Here is a 21,194-nt window from a genome sequence, read left to right on the forward strand (position 1 = left end):
CTCGGGTAGGTACCACCGCCCCGCCTATTTCTGCCGTGAAGCAGTAATGCGTTTCGGTTTGAAGGGTGGGGCAGCCGTTGTAACTATAGGTACTGAGACTTTAGAACTTATATTTCAAGGTAGGTGGCGCATCTACGTTGTAAATGTCTATGGTCTCCAGTAACCACTTAACACCGGGTGGCCAGTGAGCTCGTCCACCTATGTCAGCAATAAAAAAAGTAACATAATTCATTATGTTACATTATTCATTATGTTACACAAACACAGGTACAAACATTTTGAGAGAAACTAGAAAATGTTTCTCAGTTTTGTGTGGTTGTTATCAATATGAAAATTATACCATTTGAAAACATTGGCAGCGTAAGCGACCACCGGTGCCTCCGAAGCCGCAGATGAAAGCCAAGCTGTCGGGTGCTGTAGCTGCAGCAGCGAAACAAGCCAGCAACTCGGAGCACCTGGCTGCGGCCTTTACTGATTACATTGCTGATATAGCTAGCTCTGATTACGGAAGTAATGGAGAAAAAAGAGAACTGTAAGTATAACTGAATTCTGGGGCCTTAACTTCACTTGGAACAGAGTTTTTTTTATTTTACATTGAAATACCTAAAGTTCGATTGAGCGTGCGTGGCATGTTTTAAAAGGACCTGAAGTTATATTGGCTCTTAACTCTTTAAGGGCTAATATAACTTGGGCCAGTTGTTTTGCATATGGGGAGAATATGCAGTGTTACGTATCACTCAGCTCTGCAAGGTCTTTGCTGGAGGTACTTAATCATTAGGTGCGCTAAAAGTTTGTCTGCCCCCAGAGACAATTTAACAGGCATAAGAAGCCCAATCTAACTAGCTCTACGTTTGGTGCTTCAAACTTAACAATCATACATTTTTAGACTCCTAGCCCATCTATACAAATTGGTGGATCTCATGAAGATACTCTCTCTGACTGTCAACAAAAGAGTTGCGACATGGCAACCAGTTGAAGATCCCGAAGTGAGCCGTATTACCGAACAAATTCTACGGGTAAATTTATCTGTTCATATTTATCAAATTCAGAAGACTTTACTTTGCTTCCCTTGACTTTGCTCGATTCTGCACATCATTCATTTGGATTAGTTGATTCTGCCACCCGACTAATCCTAATTCACTATTAGCGTCTTGTGCTTGCACGGATTTTGCTACGAAGGAATTGTGCGTAACTTCAAAATCAAAATAGGCTTTAATTCATTGCTGCATTCGGTATCAGGTTTTTAAACAATGCAATTACCACTTTAGATCACTTGGACTAGTCAGTTCTTAGTTTGAACGTTCTTTTTACAGGAGATTGAGAATCCCGAAAGTAAATTTTCCGCAACCGACTCCTCGACACAGAACCAGCTGTTCAGCGCCGACAACGCTTATCAGATGTTGTTGCCCAACGATAAGATAAAGATCACTGACGACAAACAGTGAGTAGGGGTATTCAGTGCTATCTTTAGTAGCTAAGTACATAGCTATACTTGAGACCTTAGAACTTATATCTCAAGGTGGGTGGCGCATTTACGTTGTAGATGTCTATGGGGTCCAGTAACTACTTAACAGCAGGTGGGCTGTGAGCTCCACCTATCTAAGCTAAAAAAAAATTAAAATTTTAAGCAGCTTTCTTCCTGGCCAGATAGTACCATCTAATATCTGAGATTGAAAACCGCAAACTTGTATAACTGCAAATTAATTAACTGCAAATTTTAAGGGCAGGCAGCGGCTTGGCTCTACCAATGGCATTGCTGAAGTCCACGGGCGACGGTAACTTCTCAGCATCAGGACCGTATGCTCGTCGCAAGGGCAATAAAAAATAAAATTAGTACTACACGCATTTTTTCTGACAAGATTTTCTACCTCAGGAAATTGAACAAGAAACTTCATCAGTATTCGTCAAAGCTAAGCGGGACGTGCACCGATATTCTCCAGAGTCTGTCCCAGCCCTCAAGTCTGCCGCAAGTCTTGGCTGGTGCCGTCCACAGCGCTGCACAGCTGGGGGACGTCGCACGTGCTCATAGGACGAAGGTAGGGCACTCAAGGGCACTGGTAGATCCTACTTTTGACTGGTGGTAGAACGTCTTGTGAGTCCGCACGGGTACGTACCACCACCAACACCCTGCCTATTTCAGCCGTGAAGCAGTAATGCGTTTCGGTTTGAAGGGTGGGGCAGTCGTTGTAACTATACTTGAGACCTTAGAACTTATATCTCAAGGTGAGTGGCGCTTTTACGGCTGTAGATGTCTATGGGCTCCAGTAACCACTTAACACCAGGTGGGCTGTGAGCTCTTGTGATACCTTAAAACTCATGTCCCAAGGTGGGTAGCGGCATTTACGTTGTAGATGGGATCCGGTAACCACTGAACACTAGTTGGGCCGTGAGCTCGACCACCCATCTAAGCAGTAACAAAAATGCGTTTCTTTTAAGCTAAAATCTAATGGTGGAATTTTTATTTGAACTTTTCACCACGTCATTATGATAGTCTTGATGAAAGTGAAAAGTTAAGAAAAAATTTACAATGATCTAAATCAGTTCAACGGCTTAGAACGGATAAATTAATCTAATATTTTTTCATAGGATCCCGTGCACAACTCCAGAATTGAAGATGCAATACAGGATTTGTCCTTCGCCACCTATAATATGCTTAAGACCGCCGAGTTTGCTAGTCAGGTAAATCTATAAGTATACTAATCTATACTAATATATAAATCTACAGTGGTTTTTTCGGATGTTCCGTTATAACTACTGAACCGTGCATCCGATTGACTTGAAACTTGGTATCCATGTAGATAATACATGTACTTAATGGATAGGCTAATATTTATATGAGTGTTGCACTCCCTACACCAGTTGCGGGGGCGTTAATGATGAGAATCTTTGTGGGGGTGAGAAATAATAATATTACGGTTTTACATAACAATAAAACCGATATTATGTGCCGAGAAGGAAAACATACAGCATTGTATTATGAAGAAGCCGTGTGTACTTAGCTTAAGTTCCTTGTCTATACCGTTCCTTGTCTATACTCAACCATAGACTGTCAATGTAGTTCCATCTTTAGCCGCCAGGCGTGGCCAGCAAGTATAAGAGAGCGCAGCCGTCTTTCGTCCTCATAGTCTTCACCAGGAAGAAATTCCTGCAATGCTGTATGTTTTCCTTCTCGGCACATAATATCGGTTTTATTGTTATGTAAAACCGTAATATTGATGTGCCTCTGGAAAACATACAGCATTGTATTATGAAGACGTGTTTGTTATCTGCTGGTGAAAGTGGTTTATGCACAACGCTATGATGAAAAAGGTAGCACAATAATAAAATTGAAAGGCGCAATAATGGTGTTCATCTAATTAAATTGAAAGAACACAACTTTTATGATAACACAATTATTAAAATTATTTATAAGTTTGAACTAAACATACTGTAAACATTTTAAATCAAGATGGAGTAAATGTTTTGAAAAAAGAATCGTGACGATCTTTGGGAAGCTCAATCATTCGACAATAGTGATTGTAAAAAGTTTTGGATGATTTCCAATTGCCTCGAGACAGTATTTCGTCCATTGGTTCATTATCAAACCATCTCAAAGAGGCAACTGCTGATCTACAGCTGCCTGGAGTTGCGTTGATGCCACTGTCTCGTAAAACTGAGCGAACCCAGTTTCCAATTACGGTGCGTGATGCCGTGTTAGTGGTACCACACACAGTAACAAAAAGATTGCTTGACTTAGCTTCAGATCTTCTAGGCATCATTTTTTGTATAAGAGTCCTTATTAATGTTACTGGACATATATTTTTGTTTTCGTGCTTAGAAAGCATCCATGCCGATTGTCGTCGAAAATGAGTGTCTGTTTTTGACCCAAAGGCTGGTATCAGAAAGAGGTTTTCTCCGTTGTCAAAGAAATTGTCATCCGAAATTTTAAGCAAAGTTAGGTCATGGACTCTGCGTCCAGATGCCAGTAGCAAGACTGTTGCAGTTCTTCGAGCTAAATCGAAAAGTGAGTTGGCAGGTGGGTTTGAAGAAAGCCAGTTTAGAACAGTTCTCGGATCCCATGTAAATGGGACTGTATTTGACTTTGGTTTAGCTATTCCAATGGCTTTAATGGCGTGTTTTATTAGAAAGCTTGAGAATGTTTGCTGTTCTATATGCGGCCCACAAAAAGTCGATACAGCTGATTTATGTACAAGGATTGTTTTATATGCTAAATTTTCTTTTTGGAAAAGATAAATTAAGAATTTGGCAACATCAGCAGGTAGAGGAGACTTAGGGTCAACTTTGAAACTGGCGCACCATGTGAGCCATCTTCTGATAGCTGGTAAGTAAGTTGACAAAGTAGACTGACGCCAGCTAATTTTCAATAAATCTTTCTCCTGTGTAGACCACTCTTTTATTTGTGCACCCCACCCCCAATTTTCCAAACTTTCAGGGTTAATGTTTGCACCTGTGGGGGAGGTCGCGACGTCGTCGTATCTATTAGGTTCTTCGGCAGGTTCTGGATTTCGTGCGGGTGATCTAACGCTCGAGATTTGAGGTCTTGCAGCCAAAATGCTCTCGGCCAGTCTGGAGCCACAACCAGGTAGGTTCCCTTGGCACTGTTGAGGTGAATCAGTACTCTGGGAAGGAGGTTGGGGGGAGGAAACACCCATGCTAATTGGAAACTCCATGGTCTGCTGAAGGCATCTATATAGTTTGCGGATCGATCTCTGCAGCTTATTGATACGTAATGTTTTACTACAGCAGTGTCTTGAGTGGCGAATAGGTCTATCTCTGGGTGACCCCACTTTTGAAAGACTTCCGCAGTCGCTTGGGGTAAGAGGTGCCATTCCGCAGGTTGTTTTCCTCGTGATAGCCTGTCGGCTATTATGTTGTATCTCCCCGGGAGATAGTAAGCTGACAACGTTATCTTGAACTTGTCGCTTAGGCTTAACAGTTGAGAGGTCAACGCTAGTAATGTCAGCGATCTTGTGCCGCCTTCGTTCCGGATGTATGCAATCAGGGTTCGGTTGTCGGACTGAATCTGCACATGAGAGTTTTTTAATACATTTAGATTCATTTTGATTGCCGCTACCACTGCAAATAGCTCTTTTTTGTTGCTGTGCCATTTCAGTTGCTGACCTGACCATACACCGGACATTAATATTCCGTCCAATTGAGCACCCCAACCCTTGTCCGAAGCGTCCGTCGCCAGGAAATGGTTGGCAGCCTTTTTGTGAATCGGCAACGTTTGGGATGTTGTTCCGCGCCACCACCGCATTTCGTTGTAAACACGTTGCAGGATGGTCTGTTTTTGATGGGGTCGATTTTTGTTGAAACTTCGCAAGAAGATTTGCATCTTTCGGCAGTGTAATCTTCCCCGTGGAATGACGAAATTCGCAAAATTTAACTGACCTAGGAGGCTTTGTAGTTGGCGTAGCTTGATGCAACTCTGTCGAAGAGTTTGATCCAGGGTGTTGTTGAGATTGGCTATTTTTCTTTCTGGTAAAGACATTGTATTTCTTGCTGTTTGCCATCGAATCCCTAGGTATTCTAAGTCTTGAGTCGGTGTCATAATCGATTTTTGGAAATTGACATGCCAGCCCAGATAATCCAAGAGCTTCACAGCTTCTGCAGCCTGAAGTTTTAACTTGGATTTGTCCTGGTGGACCAAAAGGAAGTCGTCTAGGTAGACTAGCACTCGAGTTCCCTTTGCACGCAGGGTCTCTGCGACCCAGCATGTTATGGAAGCAAAAAGGTGTGGCGCTGAAGCCAGACCGAAGGGTAGGCAAGTCATTTCGTATAATTGACCTTGGTAACTGATTCTTAGGAAGATTTGATGAGATTTTTTGATCGGTACGTGAAAGTATGCCTGAGAAATGTCCAGTTTTATCATCCAGTCCTCTGGTTGGAGAAAATCTGGTACTACAGTGTGAGAGATCAGTTGAAAGCGTTTTGTCTTTACAAACTTGTTCAACTCTCGAAGATCGAGAATCGGACGCATCGATCCGTCGCTTTTCTTTCGCAGAAACAGCTTGGACATAAAACTGGGTGTTTTTTTGAGAACAGGTTGCAGTACATGTTGATTTACAAGGTCCTGAATCACTTGAGACATTGCAGGTGATGAATTTGTGGCATATTGTTTGATTGCCTTGTTTAGCGGCATGATCAGAGGGGGTTTTTTGAATAATGGTATTCGGGAACCAGATATTGTTGACATTACAAATTTGGTGGCGCCCAGTGTCTGCCATCGGTGTTTGAACCTCTTTAACTGCCCCCCTCTGAATTGTGTCAGACAGTCATTTTTTCTTAGTTGTATTGTTGCGAAAGGAATTTTGTTTCTTGTTATTATCTTTGTTTTTGATGTAATTCTGTTTTGTATGTTGTTTCTTGTCATTGTCTTGACTATAATTGTTTCTTTGTCGAGTGTTTGGTCTAGATGTAGGCGGTGTAGGCTCATTAAATTTTCTTTTAAGGTTTGGCCTGCCTTTTGCCTGAGGTTGTGATAACCAGAAATGTGGCCCCCCGAGGGCCTAAATTAGTGATTTTAATTTACTATTATCGAACAAAAATTCTTCGCTGGGTGGTACGTTGGAAACAGCAGTTTGAATGTTTTTATCAGAAATGCCAGAAATTAACCTCTGACGTCTTATTCCTATGCATTCGGCCCTTTTTCCGCATACAATCTGCAGCGTTTGTTCGGATAATTTGTACAATGGCGATGATATACCAAAGTTTTCAGTAATTTTATTAAAAATATGATCGGAATTTAATTCTGTTGGATTTTTATGGGCCCAGTCAACGATCCCTTGTAACCCCGATTGTAATATTTCCCTTTGGTACAACAAAGCATTAGTCAGTGCAGCTATGAATTGCTCTGTGGGTGCTAGGTAATCTTTTTCTTTATTAAGACAACACAATTCGTCGTTGATCTTTAGATTGCAAAAGCCCGGTTGCGCGATCATCTCCTTTAGCACTTTATTATAATGAACATGTTGCCAATTAGGCGAGTTAAAATGTTGGAGATCAATTAATTGTTTCAATCTGTTGTCGTCAGCAGGTTTGATGAATTTTTTGTCATCGAAGTCTGTCTTACAAATACCTAGCGCCAGTGATTTTGGCTCTGTTGTTGAAGGATTTGTCAAGTATTCCGTATCAACGTGATTAACGTGTTCAACAATAGGTTCGCAACAATTTTCGTTGCTATTACTTGTTGCACACTGTTGATGCATTATTAAATTTGTAAGGGCACTGACCTGGTGGGATAACGCGTCGATTCGGAGATCGACCGTTACCTTTGAATCCCGATGTTTCTTACGGAGAGGCTCCTCATGTTCTTCTTCGCTTGACGTCGAACAGCTCGACCGCGAGGTGTCCCCATCGCGTTCCTCCTGTATACCTTCCCTCTCGGACGTTGTTAAATTTGAAACGACATCACCCCCAACAGATGACGCGTGATTCATGGTGCCTGACGATAGGACTGGTACCTAACACTTGTAGTGATTGCAAAGTAACACTCTTTGAAGCTCAAAAGGAATATTTTTTACAATCAGTAACAGATCGAATAAATATTTTAAGATTTTTCGACCTCACGCTACGAAAGTACACAACGCTATGAGGACGAAAGACGGCTGCGCTCTCTTATACTTGCTGGCCACGCCTGGCGGCTAAAGATGGAACTACATTGACAGTCTATGGTTGAGTATAGACAAGGAACGGTATAGACAAGGAACTTAAGCTAAGTACACACGGCTTCTTCATAATACAATGCTGTATGTTTTCCAGAGGCACATCAATGTTAATTTTAAATGCCCAGCGAAGCGGACGGGTACAGCTAGTATTATTAAAATATTAAAATAGTCACTTTTGCAAGTACATACATCCATGTTTTGTATTTAAGTACATGCATTTGTTGCAATTAATTGAATACTTTTATAACTTACTGATATTTTGGGAATAACGACAAAAGAAATGTCTTAGGGTGAAATTTCTCGGTGGGACGACGATTTGGAGCGTTGTTGTTCGAAGCTTGTAAATAGCTTGTAATATAAGTTGTAAATATATAATGTGAACCTATTGTTTGTCGGAATAAAATCGAACCCTAGAAATCACACATGGTTTTTTGTCATTCCATGATACTGATTAGATCTTTTCACAGGATCTCGATCATCCAGTAAGCAGAAGACGACTTCTGGATGCCTTACGCCAACTGAACGAAAGCATCAATACGCTGGTGAGTTCAAATCGTGTTCACTTTCTTTTTTCTGTATACTGTAAAAACTGAGACTTAGAACTCATGTCTCGAGGTGGGTGGCGGCATTTACATTGTGGATGTCTATGGGCTCCAGTAACCATTTAACAACAGGTGGGCCATGAGCTAGTCCACCCATCGAAGCAATAAAAAAAAGGGTGCGTGTACTTATGTACGCGCGTAAGAAGTTATACTTTAATTTTATTAATTTTTATTTTTTTATTTTTTTTATTTAAATTTTAATCAATTTGAAAAAAAAATCGATTAAACAACATCCTCAAACACGCATATTGGACATCCCTTTTCTTGACATCGTATAAATTCGGTGATTCTCGGTACGGTTCGGAAAGTTCACCTGCGGCTATGTTCAGAGTCGCCAAGTTACGTCGGTCGTATTGTAATGAGCGATTTAGTGGGCAACTTCATTCTGTTAATTTTGTATCACGGTGCGCGCGCATCGTAAAATTTCACTTGTCAATTTTTCATAACGCGCCTAAAGAAGTATAATTAAAAAAAAAAAAGTTGGTGGCTGCAATTTTTGTTTTTATTTATATTTTGTATAGCCCTAGTGGGCAGACGAGCGTACGGCCCATCGATGGTGAGTGGTTATCGTCGTCCATGGACTTCATCAATGTCAGGGGCAGAGCTAAGCCGCTGCCTACCGGTAATACGGTTCGCAGCTTAAATTTCATCAGATCAGACGTAAAACTCTGCAATATCATTATCTCCCCAGGTTCGATGCTGTTCACCCGGACCAAGCAGTGAGATGATTCGAATGAAAAGGCATCTACAACTGCAGACATCTACCAGTCAGTTCCAGCACCCGACATGCGGATTGCCGTATCTACACTGCGTTGATGCTTTGAACAATCAGAAGGATGTTTTATGTAAGATTTATAGCTTCAGTGTCTGGCTAATTTATTCCTCTTTAGTAATTCCCCAAAAGCTATGACATATCCTTCTTTAAAAGAGATTTGAAGTTCAGTTGCGACACATACGAGTGACAACTAAATCACAGCCAACTTAGGCAGGCAAACAGTAGGCAGCGGCTAGGGCTTTGCCCCTGGCATTGCTGAAGTCCGTGGGCGACGGTAACCACTCACCATCAGGTAGGTCGTACGCTCGTCTGGCTAAAAGGGCAATAAAAAAAACTCATGCTCCACCTCATGACTCAGGACCAGGTATGCTCTGATATTTACGATGTCGTGTCTATGGTTTCCAATAACTACTTATCACCAGGTGTTTTGTGAGCTCATTGACCAATCTATAGAAAAACAGTAGCGATAGGTCCTAACATTCATGCGTCACACGCCCAGCTTACAACAACATGGATGTCGTATCCTATCTTGATGAAGAGAAGAAGAAATGAGATTTAAGTTTGAATTTTATTGTAATTATCTTAAAATAATGACGAAACTAGTAATCTTTATCAGCTCATAACGCGGGTTTAAGTTTAACTTTACCACCACCACCACAAAATATTTTGTTGAATGCTGCAAAAGGCCTGGTAACTGTTATGACAAGATTAAATTACCTAACCTAAACATCAACCCGCTGAGTTTCTCGCCGGATCTTCTCATCGGGTCGCGATTCCGATCCGGTAGTAGATTCATTCGCGAAGCAACTACGTTTGAGTTGTTAGGTCTCCTTTGGAGGCGTTCGGGTAGCTGTTAGCAAATCCCACCCCTTCCTGGCTGAGCCCTTGCTCGTCCACCTGCCCTGATAAAACTGGAAAGGCCTCCGTGTCACCAGTAATTTCTCAAAACATAAAAAAATATTAAACACAACATTTCATTTCTTCTTCTTCTCGCTTCGGTTTCCTCAATGCTGAACGTCATGACCGCATCCTCGCAGCAAGAATGTGTTTTGGATCACTATACGCCATTTGTTCTTATCTGATGCCAAGTGTAGAGCATCGTGAACAATGGTGTCGATAGTAATGAGGACATGGCCAGTCCAACGTGTCGGGTCTCTACTTTGGGGTCTTTTTCTGTCAATTCCGTTTATTCCATTCCAAACACTTCACTAATCAGACGATTACGTTCAAAATGAATAAATCACGAAAGTCCTAATGAAAATACCGACTCTTGTTTTTATAATAGCGAAATTGAAAAACGAGGAAGCTATGCCGCGTGACCAGCTTATCAAGGACCTTGGCTACATCACCTCGGCTGTGTGCAACAGTTCCGAATACTTCCAGCAATGCGCTTACTTGGTAAGTTTAAATCAGTTTTTGGGGAGGCTTAAACGACAAAGCGAAGACCTTCCACCGAGCGGGTGATATTTGCTCGGTAGACCGACGGTCCGAATGTTTTTTTTTTTTATGATTGAAGGATTACTGGTGGCCCGGAGGCCTTTCCAGTTTCACCAGGACAGGTGGGCGAGCAAAGACTCAGCCAGGAGGGGTGGAATTTGCTAACAGCTACCCGAGCGCCTCCGAAGGAGACCTAACAGCTCAAGAGTAGCTGCTTCGCGAATGAATCTACCGGATCGGAATCGCAACCCGCTGAGAAGATCCGGCGAGAAACTCAGCGAGTTGATTCATGGGTTAGGCTGCACGGCGAACTCTTTGTCGAGTTCGACGAGTACGGTTACCGAGTTCCCTAAGCCTGCTCCTAGTGTTAGAGCTAAAGGCGTCTAATGCAAAAGTTATTGGATCTGATGGATCCGTAAGGACGTGTCTAGGGCGTCGACGGTGACTGGCTCCTGCATGATCAGGATTCGGGGAGTAGTCAGCGGCGGCTACGATAAGGCGATTATCATGACGCATAGCCTTATCGAAGTACCGTTCCGACGCTGACTTCATGTATTTCTGGATAGATTCGAGGCCCAGGTCGTCGTGTAGGTCAACGTTCCTCACGAACCACGGAGCTCCGACGGCTAACCTGCAAAAGCGGGATTGTAGAGATTGGAGGGTGTCTATGTGTGTGCGGGCCGCGTGAGCGAACACCACACTCGCGTAAGTCATGACGGGCCTTATGCAAGTTTTGTAAAGTGTCACCTTGTTCCGAAGGGACATTTTACTCCGCTTACAGATCATAGGGTAGAGTCTACCGAGAATAAACACGGCACGGTCACGGACTGATTTTATATGTGGGCGGAATGTCATCGATGCATCCAGGGTAACGCCCAGGTACTTGACCTTCCTGGCCCAGGGTATGGGTTGTCTAAAGAGAGTAATCGGGGGTGTAAGATTCCTCCTCCTAATCCGGGAGGAAATCCGTGTGGAGCTTCCCCTCTGAAATAGCACCGCAGTACTTTTCGCTGGGTTGATGTCTATGCGCCATTTTCGGAACCACTGTCCTAGGGCTAGGGCTGCGCTCTATTCCGAATGTTGTTGTTCGGAACTTGTATATATGTCAAATATCTTGCGTTGTATGATGGCTACCGGCCACAAGTCAACTGCTTACTGATTTCTTTTCAGGAAAAACAAATTTAAGTTTTCAATGGTGGTTTTTTGTGTGCATTGTTGCTGATTAAAACAACATGCATTGGTTTAGTCTAACTCTTTCTTCGATCTTAGTCATTTAATGTTCATGATTGTTTTTTTCACTGTTTGGCTGTTTTTTCTTTCTACGGCTCTGAATAATGACCACATTTCCCGATTTACCACTGTCATGCTATGTAACATGTATGTTTGCTAAGCTTTGGTGGTATTACCTACATTCATTTTTAATGAAAACTAAGCGTATTATATGTCCACGCTAGTAGGTATCAACATCCTACTTATTTCTGCCCTAAAACAGGTTTGAACCATAGGATAGCTGTTGTAAGTCAACGGTGATTTTAACCTCACTTTTTAAGGTGGTAAGATTCATGTCGTGCTACCTCCATGCTCCAATACTCATTACAGTGGTCTGTAAACTCGTTCACAAAAATCTATGCTGCATAAAAACGAACTTACGGTTTTGGCTTCATCTATAAATATAAAAATTAATTGCTGTTCGTTAGTCTCGCTAAAAATCGAGAACGGCTGGACCAATTTGGCTAATTTTGGTATTGAATTACTTGTGGAAGTCCAGAGAAGGTTTAAAAGGTTGATAAATATGAAAATGCTCGGAATTAAATAAAAATACCAATTTTGTTTTCCCTTTGATGTGTCCCCCGTCGGACGGATTCCTTTTGTTTGTTTTAAGTTTATTTTATACAAAAGTTTAGGTATTTTATTTATCGATTGAGACACTACGAAGTCTGCCGGGTCAGCTAGTTATTAAATAAGCTAAATTTATTCAGGTGGATTAAGTGTAAGCTGTTTCTAATTTTTAGATGTCGATATCAGAACAGGATTTGAGTGCAGCGAAGGAAGGATTGGTCGATATACGAAAGATTCAGAAGTCCATCGAGTCTGTCCGCGACTCTTGCATACGCCTCATTAGAACCGAACATATTGATGATGTAAGTAATTTCAACTGATATAAAAAATATTGCTTAGATAAGTGGACGAAATGCCACCTACCTTTAGATATGAGTTCTAAGGTCACAATCACAACAGCTGCCCCACCCTTCAAACCGAAACGCATTACTGCTTCACGGCAGAAATAGGCAGGGTGGTGGTGCCTGGGTAAGTACCACCACTGGGTAGGTACCGCGTCTTGTGAGGTACCACGGTACCACGTTATAACAGCCGATTATTTTTGTTGTTATACATTCAGGGCCATTACTGAGTGGTAATTAATTCCGTCTTAAATTTGTGTTAATTGCTTTCTAATGTATGCTTAATAATGTTCATTATAGAGCACTAAGAAATTGAAATTTTTACAAATGTAATGCTTATTTCAAATGAAATCAAATGCTTCTAAAGAACAGCACCCTGTATTGTTTCTATACCTCACAAATTTCAATGGATTGCACTTCTTGCCTTACGGAATGAATCTTAAATCGGCTATAATAAGAACTATTTTCGCTTTATCTTTTATTTGGACAGTCGGATTGGCGACATCGTAATGCTTCTGCATTTATTTAAAAATGACCGTATAGATAAATAACTTAATGTTTCATGGGAGTATTAATTGATACCTTATATTCAAGTACCCACCTGGTGTTAAGTGTTTACCAGAGCCCATAGACATCTATGACGTAAAGGCCGCCACCCACCTTGAGATCTATTCTAAGGTCACAGTCATCCTACCACCAGTAATGACGCAAATTATAATTTTGCGGGTTTGATTTTTATTACACGATATTATTCCTTCACCGTGGAAGTCAATCGTGAACATTTGGGAAATACGCATTTCATTAGAAAAATTGTTATCCACCTGCGGGATTCGAACACCGGTGCATCGCTAGATACGAATGCACCAGACGTCTTATCCTTTAGGCCACGACTTCTTATTCGATTCTTATTACTCAACATCTATATAGATCAAAGAAGACATACCGAAGTTGAAGAATCAAATGAAAGATCTTACGCAATCTTTGACTGAAGCCCAAGACAAGATCAAAGACGAGAAGCTGTCGAAGGATTTGGTTCAATCAAAGACGGAAGTAGATTCTATTTTTGGTGCCATTTGTCGGGCTTTGGATAAAAATGAAGAGGTAATATCTTAATCTATACTAATATTTAAATCTACAGTGGTTTTTACGGATGTTCCGTTATAACTACTGAACCCTGTATCCGGTTGACTTGAAACTTGGTATCCATGTAGAAAATACATGTACTTAATGGATAGGCTAATATTTATATGAGTGTTGGACTCCCTAATAATAATGACAATAAATAATAATGTTAAGTTTAAATGCCCACCGAAGCGGGCGAGTACGGCTAGTCTTACTATAAAGATGAGTAGTTTTTAATGATGACGAGGCGAAATTATGAGGGTTAAGTTTTCAGTGAGTTACTCTGATATTTATCTAAACTTCTTACCGCAAGAGTTCTGCGTAGAAATTTTCTTAATGTATTTTATGTGTAAAATAAAATTGCTATAATAATATGATATCCATAGACTCTAGCAACTTCAACCCATGTACCTACATTATAAGTTTACAATGTATTTTTAAAGTTTAAGGCACTGTCGGACAAAAATGGACTAAATTCAGGGGTTAAGTAATGTTAAACTAGATTTCTTTATTCGTTCTCTCTTGCCTGCGACAATATCGGGGCACCTCGATTGACCAATTCATAGGAATTTGATTATGGAAATTTATAATTAAGTGAATTTGTATTTCAGACGAAAATAGCACCTCTCACAATGGATCTTATGAGTGTATTGAAGAATACTGATAATCTAATTGAAAATCCAGCTTTGATTCCAACACCAAAGACCTTATCTGTCGACACGAGACAAAGATGTGAAGAAATCTCCAATAGCTCAAAGTAATTTGACGTCTAAATATGAAATATCTACAATTTTATGTTGATGGAATAATGTGTTCGGGTTTGAAGTTTACGGGGGCCATGGGTGTAATTTATTGCCAGATGGGACGAATATCTGTTGTCAAGTGGTTATCGGAGACCATAGACAGCAAACAATGTAAACGGGTGATGGGTGATGCTACCTAATCCGGTGGGCTCGCAATACTCCCTATCACCAGTCTGTATGTAGTAACCGTCCACCGTATTAAAATGGTCAAATGTGCCAAGATGGCCCATTTTAATCTGCCTATTTCTGTCGCAACACAGCCGTACTTTTTTATTTTTTTTATTGTACAGATGGGTGGACGAGCTCAGAGCCCACCTGGTGTTGAATAGTTGCCGGAGCCCATAGACATCTATAAAGTAAAGGCCGCCGCCCGCCTTGAGATATGAGTTCTAAGGTCTCAGTGTAGTTACAACGGCTTTCTGACCCGAAGGACGCTTTTTTCTTTTTTCCTACCTCAGCTGATTGCCTTGAGAGGCTATTTCAGCGGAACTTAAACTAGTACGTGAGCTCACGGGGCTCAAACCTGACGACGTTGTTAACACGAACCGTAGCAAGAGCCGTGCTTCGCAGAATCTACCACCGGATCGGAAACGCGACCCACTGAGAAGATCCGGCGAGAAACTCAGTGGACTGTGTCTGAGTGTTCATTTACTCGTCGAGCCCTTCGTCGCAAGTGACGGGTTCGACGAGAACGGTGACCGGTGGTTGAGGTACCTAAAAGCATCGTTAGTGGATCGGGAGGATCCGAAATGACTTGTTTGGGGCGACATCGACTGCTTTCCGTTCTTGAGAGGGATTGGAGGTATTCGCGTCGTGATATCTAAGGGTTCCAATAACCACTTTACGCCATATGGTCTATGAACTCGTCCAGCTACTTAATGCAATAATAAAAAAAAACGATTAGTTCGATTGTAACAAAAAGCTTTAACTATATATGGCTATTAAACATAATTTGCGTTCCAGGGTTCTTCTTAGTATCACCCAAGATCTGGTTGACGAGGTATCTCGAAGTCCTGAGGAACCGGAGATGATGACTTGGGTCATGTTTGGCAACTCAAAGAAAGTGCTCAAAGCCTTTGATGAACTCCTTAAAACTGTACAGTAAGTTATTCCAATATGTTTCTTGACTTGACTGCATATTTTCACTGTTGCCATCAGTAACCCAATCTTCAGAATAACCCAACGCCTTGCAAAAACTATAAAGAAGGCCCAACTCAGACCAAAAAACTGATCTGTAACTAATCCAATAAGTTGCAACTTCTGAGTAACGTTAATGTCTTATGGCCTCGCTAGTCAGGCCAAGACTGTAACACTTTCAATTTCAAATAAGTTCTTACAATAATGTTTGTTGCTATTGAATTCCTGGCTTGTCTGTTGGAAACGCTAATTATTTATTCGTTAAAAGCGTTTCTGGATAGAGAAGTAATAGGAAGCAGTGAATGCAGTATATGATTAGGCCATAAATCAAAGAATTTAAATAGATCAGTATTAGGAGCTTTATGGCTAATGAATAGAGTTAATAATTTATTTATGATAACCATTTCCAGAATCAACGGTCAACGCGCTGGTATAATTCTGGGGTCACCTGAAGACACATCAGAGGTAAATGTGTGAATAATGGATAAAGTATATAGTTCTACACAGATTTCAATCACCTTCTTCTGTATAGTGTGGTCCCGACTTGGACAAAAATTACAACAAGTACGATAAATTAGAAGCCAAGTGGAATAATAGTAATTGCTGGAATATTAAAATAGTAATGATTGATTACCGAGTTGACGGATGGTCCACCAGGTGTTCCACCTTTCGAATTGGAACGCACGATCGTTTCGCAACCAGAATAAGATAGTTGCACTTATACGTGTGAGTGATAAGTTTACCAAAATCTAATATAATCCTTTGGTTTCAGATTTCTGATTCTCCAGTCAAGAGCTTCCTCGATACGCAGTACGTATTTTTCATTCAATACCGTATATATTAAAAGATTTTTTATTCCTTGATAAAATAAGTTACTTTATGCAAAAAAAAGGAGTCTCTTTAATTGGAGAAATTTGATTAGGTCTACAAATCTCAGCTGATTTGCTGAATGTAAGTCATGGCAAATGTAATTGATAATTTGGTCTTAAACTTCAAGGCAGGTCATGTGCTTTAAGAAGTTAACGTCTTTTTTATTGTTCTCGAATGCAGACGCAATCGCTGGTGAGAAATGGTCATTGTCGCTCATTGATGTGAGCAATGCCAAAAGAATAGGTAAGCTTCCTGCTTACTGCAGACGACTCTCTTCAAGCCTCGTTGTATGAAGGACATGCTAAAATGCTCAGGGCACACTATACAGGGAAGCTCAATTCAGTGCAGTCGCGTCGTCCAGGCTAGATACCCATAGACACAGCCCACTGAGTTTCCCGCCGGATCTTCTCAGTGGGTCGCGTTACCGATCCGGTGGTAGATTCTGCGAAGCATTACTCTTGCTAGAGTCAGTGTTAGCATCACTCCGGTTTGAATCCCCGTGAGCTCACCTACTAGTTAAGGTTACGCTGAAATAGCCTCTCAAGGCTTAGGTAGAAAGCTTAGGTAGGAAAAAGAAAGGCCGGTCTCAGCTGAGCACCAGCGTTGATTGATTGCGTATAACCTATTATATATATTATTATATATAATTTAGCATAACGAATTGTAATTCTATTAATGATGAATACCAATATTAACATAAAAGTTCACATACAATTCAATACTAACATAATGTTTTGAATTTTTTGTGGATTGATTTCCATAAATAAAATCCGACTTGGCATTTCACCAGATCAATTGGATCAGATATCTATGTGGTAGTTCTTTTTTATAACCACGCTCTGTGATCAGCTAGCTGTAGATTTATTCATATCGACATCCAATAACAATTTTAGATTGGAGATTGCCAACAAATGGCTGAACAAGCCAACGTGTAAGGCTGCTACCAAGTCGGCTGGACAGAAAGCGGCCAAAACGATCATCGATGTTGCTGAAAAGGTATGCTGAATTATAGCTGCTGAAAGGGTTTCGTTCGGTTTTAGTGAATCGAATTTCGGTAATCTCGAATTTAGTGTTTTATTGAAAATTAGAAGGTAGTTGGCATATTATTAAAATTTCAATGAATAACACCTCAGTTTTATTATAATCATGCAAACTCTAATAAAGTATTCGAAATATTGGGAACAATTTACTCGTAATAAAAAATGATAAACGCGATTTTAAACCGTAAAAGCAAAGTCAATCACTGCTCATGAGACTATACCGCTCTCTACTCTTATTAATCTTAAAAGTGCAAAAATTCCTTAGATTGCTGTGGAGTCTCTATTTTCCGATTATAGTTCACCCTAGTAATGCTGATGCCCTTTCGCTTATTATGAACGGCGGCATTTACGATATGATGTCAATGACATCCCAAGTCCTAACTAAAGCATCTATGCTGATACTTCATCTACATCTTCTACCCTATCTAGTGAGTTTATTGAATCCGTATCTGATGTTCGGTCTTTGCTCAGTATCTTTGGGATTTATTGGAGATCTAATAGAATAATAATAATAACTGGAAACAAATCACGAACGGTCATCCGGCCCCGTTTTAGGATTCCCTGTGCTATGCGTACCAGAGAGTGATAATAAATAAATAATATAAAAATAAAAAGGCTATTAATTCACGCATTAAAAAAAAATACAAAACTCATACAAATTGTTAATAATACATTCATAATAATAAATACTAATTACAATTCATAATTATAATGCGTGTAATATTAGTCGGATCGCTTAAGTTCATAAAATTGTATTAAAAGATTTAAAAAAATAGTTTATATTAATTTAGCGTGCAGGCATGCAAGAACTCCTCTTATGTGAGGGTGAAGGCCTCCTCCAGACTTTTTTTCCCTTTGTCTTTATCTTTGGAAATTGTCTCCCAGTTTTTACCAGCAATTTTTATTATATCGTTGTCCCAACGAGTTACCGGTCTTCCTTTCATTCTAATACCTACCTGCAGGCCCCCGCCATAACGTGAGTCTACAGGTCCAACGGTTATCGCTCATCCTGGGTACATGGGTTGCCCAGCCAGCCCAGAGAACCAGAGAGTGATAAACATACTTAAATATGTTTTAAATATATACATATATAGACAATAGACATCCTGACCATGAGCAAACAAACCTATTCATCAAAAGAATGTTCGAATATGGGAATCGAACCCATGACCTTTGGCGCAACAATCAGGGTGGCTAACTGCACTGCCGAGTCAGTCCCAATCTGATCAGATCTGAATGTATTCATATCCTAAGAGAATGTCTAAGTTGAAGTTATACGTTTTAGATGGCAGAAGATATGACCCCCGCAGAAAAGTTGGAATGGAAACAGATGTTCCACGAATCCGATGCATTACTTAACGACTGCTGCCAAAGATACGACCAGGAGAAGTACAGGTTAGTAGTGGCTCTAACAAGATTTTGAGGCTTATATTTTGATATTTGACGCCCTGGTATCGAAGAACCACAGTCAAATTTTGAAGAAATCACGTGCCAGTAAGTGTTTAATCTAGAACAGTGTATATTACTGGTGGTAGGACCTGTTGTGAGTCCGCACGGGTAGGTACCACCACCCCGCCTATTTCTGCCGTGAAGCAGTAATGCGCTTCGGTTTGAAGGGTAGGGCAGCCGTTGTAACTATACTGAGACCTTAGAACTTTTATCTCAAGGTGGGTGGCGCTTTTACGTTGTAAATGTCTATGGGCTCCAGTAACCACATAACATCAGGTCAGCTCGTACATCCATCTAACAGTAAAAAAAAACAATGTAATTGAGACTTTGATCTCAAGTGTCAAGTTATTCGCATAGTACTGTATGAGTCAGCTAAACATTTGAGAATGGTTGAATCCACCATTGCATGTTTGTGAGACATTTTTTACAAATAAATAAAATATTCCTTCACGCGTTTTCTTTTCAGTATATTCAGTCACCGCCTTAAGGACTTAAAGAAGATGATAGAACGCGGTGTCGTTACGAGGGTGGTGGAAGATTTTATAGACCAAGAGGAACCCCTCGCAGATCTAGATATATTAGTGGATTCTGAACAAGGTATTAAAAATTTCCTAGAACCTGCACTAGCCACAGCTTTGGTAAGAATGTCTATTCCAAAATGTCTAAAATATGCAGTCAGCTGTTGCTATAATATGAATGTCTTCCAGTTGTGAAAACTTAAGGTTCTGGTTGTGTTACCTTGAATCTCAAGATGGGTGACGGAATTTAGATTGTCATGTTTAAATATCTGTCTGCCTTAAGATGGCGTTGTGATGTCGACATCATGAGAATATAGTATACTTAGTCTGGCCATAAATACTGTTACAAAGGAAAACAAAAAAAATCTATGGCAAATAACATTTATTACTTTTACAGTGTGTTAGTTTAATACATAAATATAAAACAATTTAAAGTATAAAAAGCTTATTCGAAGTGGTCTCCATTGGCTGCAATACAGTCCTTTAAACGGTGAGGCCAGTTATCAATAGAAGCACGCACTCTTTCCATGGGAAAATTTTTCACTGCCAATCCTACGGGTTTTAGGGACTCCAAATTATCATGGCGTTTAGAGCAAGCCGTACTCTCTAAAACTGACCATAAATCATAATCCAGCGGATTAAGATCGGGACTAGACGACGGCCAGTCTTCAGCTTTGATGAAGTCCGAAACGTTAGTTTCCAACCAAGACTGCGTAGACCGAGCTTTATGACCTAGTGCCGAGTCTTGCTGGAAGGACCATTCTTGATTATTGAACATGGTGTTGTTAAGGGGCTTCACTACCTTCTCAAGAATGGTATCTTGATACACTTGTGCCGATGTTTTGATACCTTTTTCACAAAAGTATGGCCCAGTCACTCCTTCATAGCTAATACCCCACCAAACCATCACTGAAGTCGGATAGTGCCCACGTTGCACTCTGTCGACTAATTAGGAAGCTTCCTTAGAGATTTGAGCATAAATACGGTCATTTTGTTTGTTAAAATGTTGCTCAATTGTAAAAATTTTCTCATCCGTAAACAAAATTTTTCTATGACCTCCCTTTGCGTACCGCTTCAGTAGTTGTTTCGATTTTACCACCCTATTCTCTTTTAAATTATCAGTTAAGAAATGACCAGTACGTCTCTTATAGGCTGCAAGTCCTAAGTCATCTTTTACTCCCTTTTACCCACTCCATTTTAATATCGCAAAATATTGTACAATGTATTGGCGCCAAAATGAGAAACCTCAATGAGCAATCATATAAAAATGACAGATTCCAAATTCAAATGTAACATTTTGTTTATTTTTAATTGTAACAGTATTTATGGCCAGACTAAGTATAGAATAGAGATAAAAGATTCAATTCTAAATTCCGTAATGGCTGCCTAAGCCTTCACACCGGAATGCATGGCTGCTTTATGGCAGAGAAAGCCAGGATGATACCTACCTGTATCAGTTTAAAATATAAGACATATAAGCTCGTTTGCATTTCGGTTTGAAGGGTGGAGTAGCCGTTGTAACTATTCTGAGACCTTATAGCTCATATCTCATGGTGGGTAGCGGCATTTACATCGTAGGTGTCTATGGGCT

General features: G+C 40.5%; 3 protein-coding genes across 3 annotated transcripts in view; 1 reads left to right on the forward strand and 2 right to left on the reverse strand.

Moving 5' to 3' along the window:
- The window catches only part of LOC114240276 (uncharacterized), a 103,818-nt gene that overhangs the window by 68,509 nt on the left and 14,115 nt on the right, over positions 1-21,194 (forward strand). The window contains exons 80-96 of the mRNA XM_089739852.1: positions 360-532; positions 887-1,016; positions 1,314-1,441; positions 1,874-2,036; positions 2,587-2,679; positions 8,138-8,212; positions 8,964-9,117; positions 10,333-10,445; positions 12,497-12,625; positions 13,592-13,765; positions 14,398-14,543; positions 15,553-15,690; positions 16,137-16,191; positions 16,499-16,536; positions 17,490-17,592; positions 18,922-19,031; positions 19,552-19,682. Of these exons, the coding sequence (XP_089595978.1) occupies positions 360-532; positions 887-1,016; positions 1,314-1,441; positions 1,874-2,036; positions 2,587-2,679; positions 8,138-8,212; positions 8,964-9,117; positions 10,333-10,445; positions 12,497-12,625; positions 13,592-13,765; positions 14,398-14,543; positions 15,553-15,690; positions 16,137-16,191; positions 16,499-16,536; positions 17,490-17,592; positions 18,922-19,031; positions 19,552-19,682 (2,053 nt within the window). The remainder of the gene's footprint in view (positions 1-359; positions 533-886; positions 1,017-1,313; positions 1,442-1,873; positions 2,037-2,586; positions 2,680-8,137; positions 8,213-8,963; positions 9,118-10,332; positions 10,446-12,496; positions 12,626-13,591; positions 13,766-14,397; positions 14,544-15,552; positions 15,691-16,136; positions 16,192-16,498; positions 16,537-17,489; positions 17,593-18,921; positions 19,032-19,551; positions 19,683-21,194) is intronic.
- Positions 3,340-6,230, reverse strand: LOC149499450 (uncharacterized). The gene has a single exon (XM_089739850.1). The coding sequence runs from the start codon at positions 6,228-6,230 to the stop codon at positions 3,444-3,446; it is 2,787 nt and encodes a 928-aa protein (XP_089595976.1). The 3' UTR covers positions 3,340-3,443.
- LOC149499451 (uncharacterized) lies at positions 6,508-7,638 on the reverse strand. The gene has a single exon (XM_089739851.1). It carries the CDS (start codon positions 7,440-7,442, stop codon positions 6,513-6,515), a length of 930 nt encoding a protein of 309 aa, XP_089595977.1. The 5' UTR covers positions 7,443-7,638; the 3' UTR covers positions 6,508-6,512.

This window comes from Bombyx mandarina, chromosome A1 (genome assembly GCF_030267445.1).
Source record: "Bombyx mandarina strain Sakado chromosome A1, ASM3026744v2".
NCBI classification, from domain to species: Eukaryota; Metazoa; Arthropoda; class Insecta; order Lepidoptera; family Bombycidae; genus Bombyx; species Bombyx mandarina.

What these genes read in the sequence shown, in the direction of transcription:
- LOC149499451 (XM_089739851.1), bottom strand. Translation starts at nt 7,442, where the DNA reads ATGAATCACGCGTCATCTGTTGGGGGTGATGTCGTTTCAAATTTAACA.
- LOC149499450 (XM_089739850.1), bottom strand. Translation starts at nt 6,230, where the DNA reads ATGGCAGACACTGGGCGCCACCAAATTTGTAATGTCAACAATATCTGG.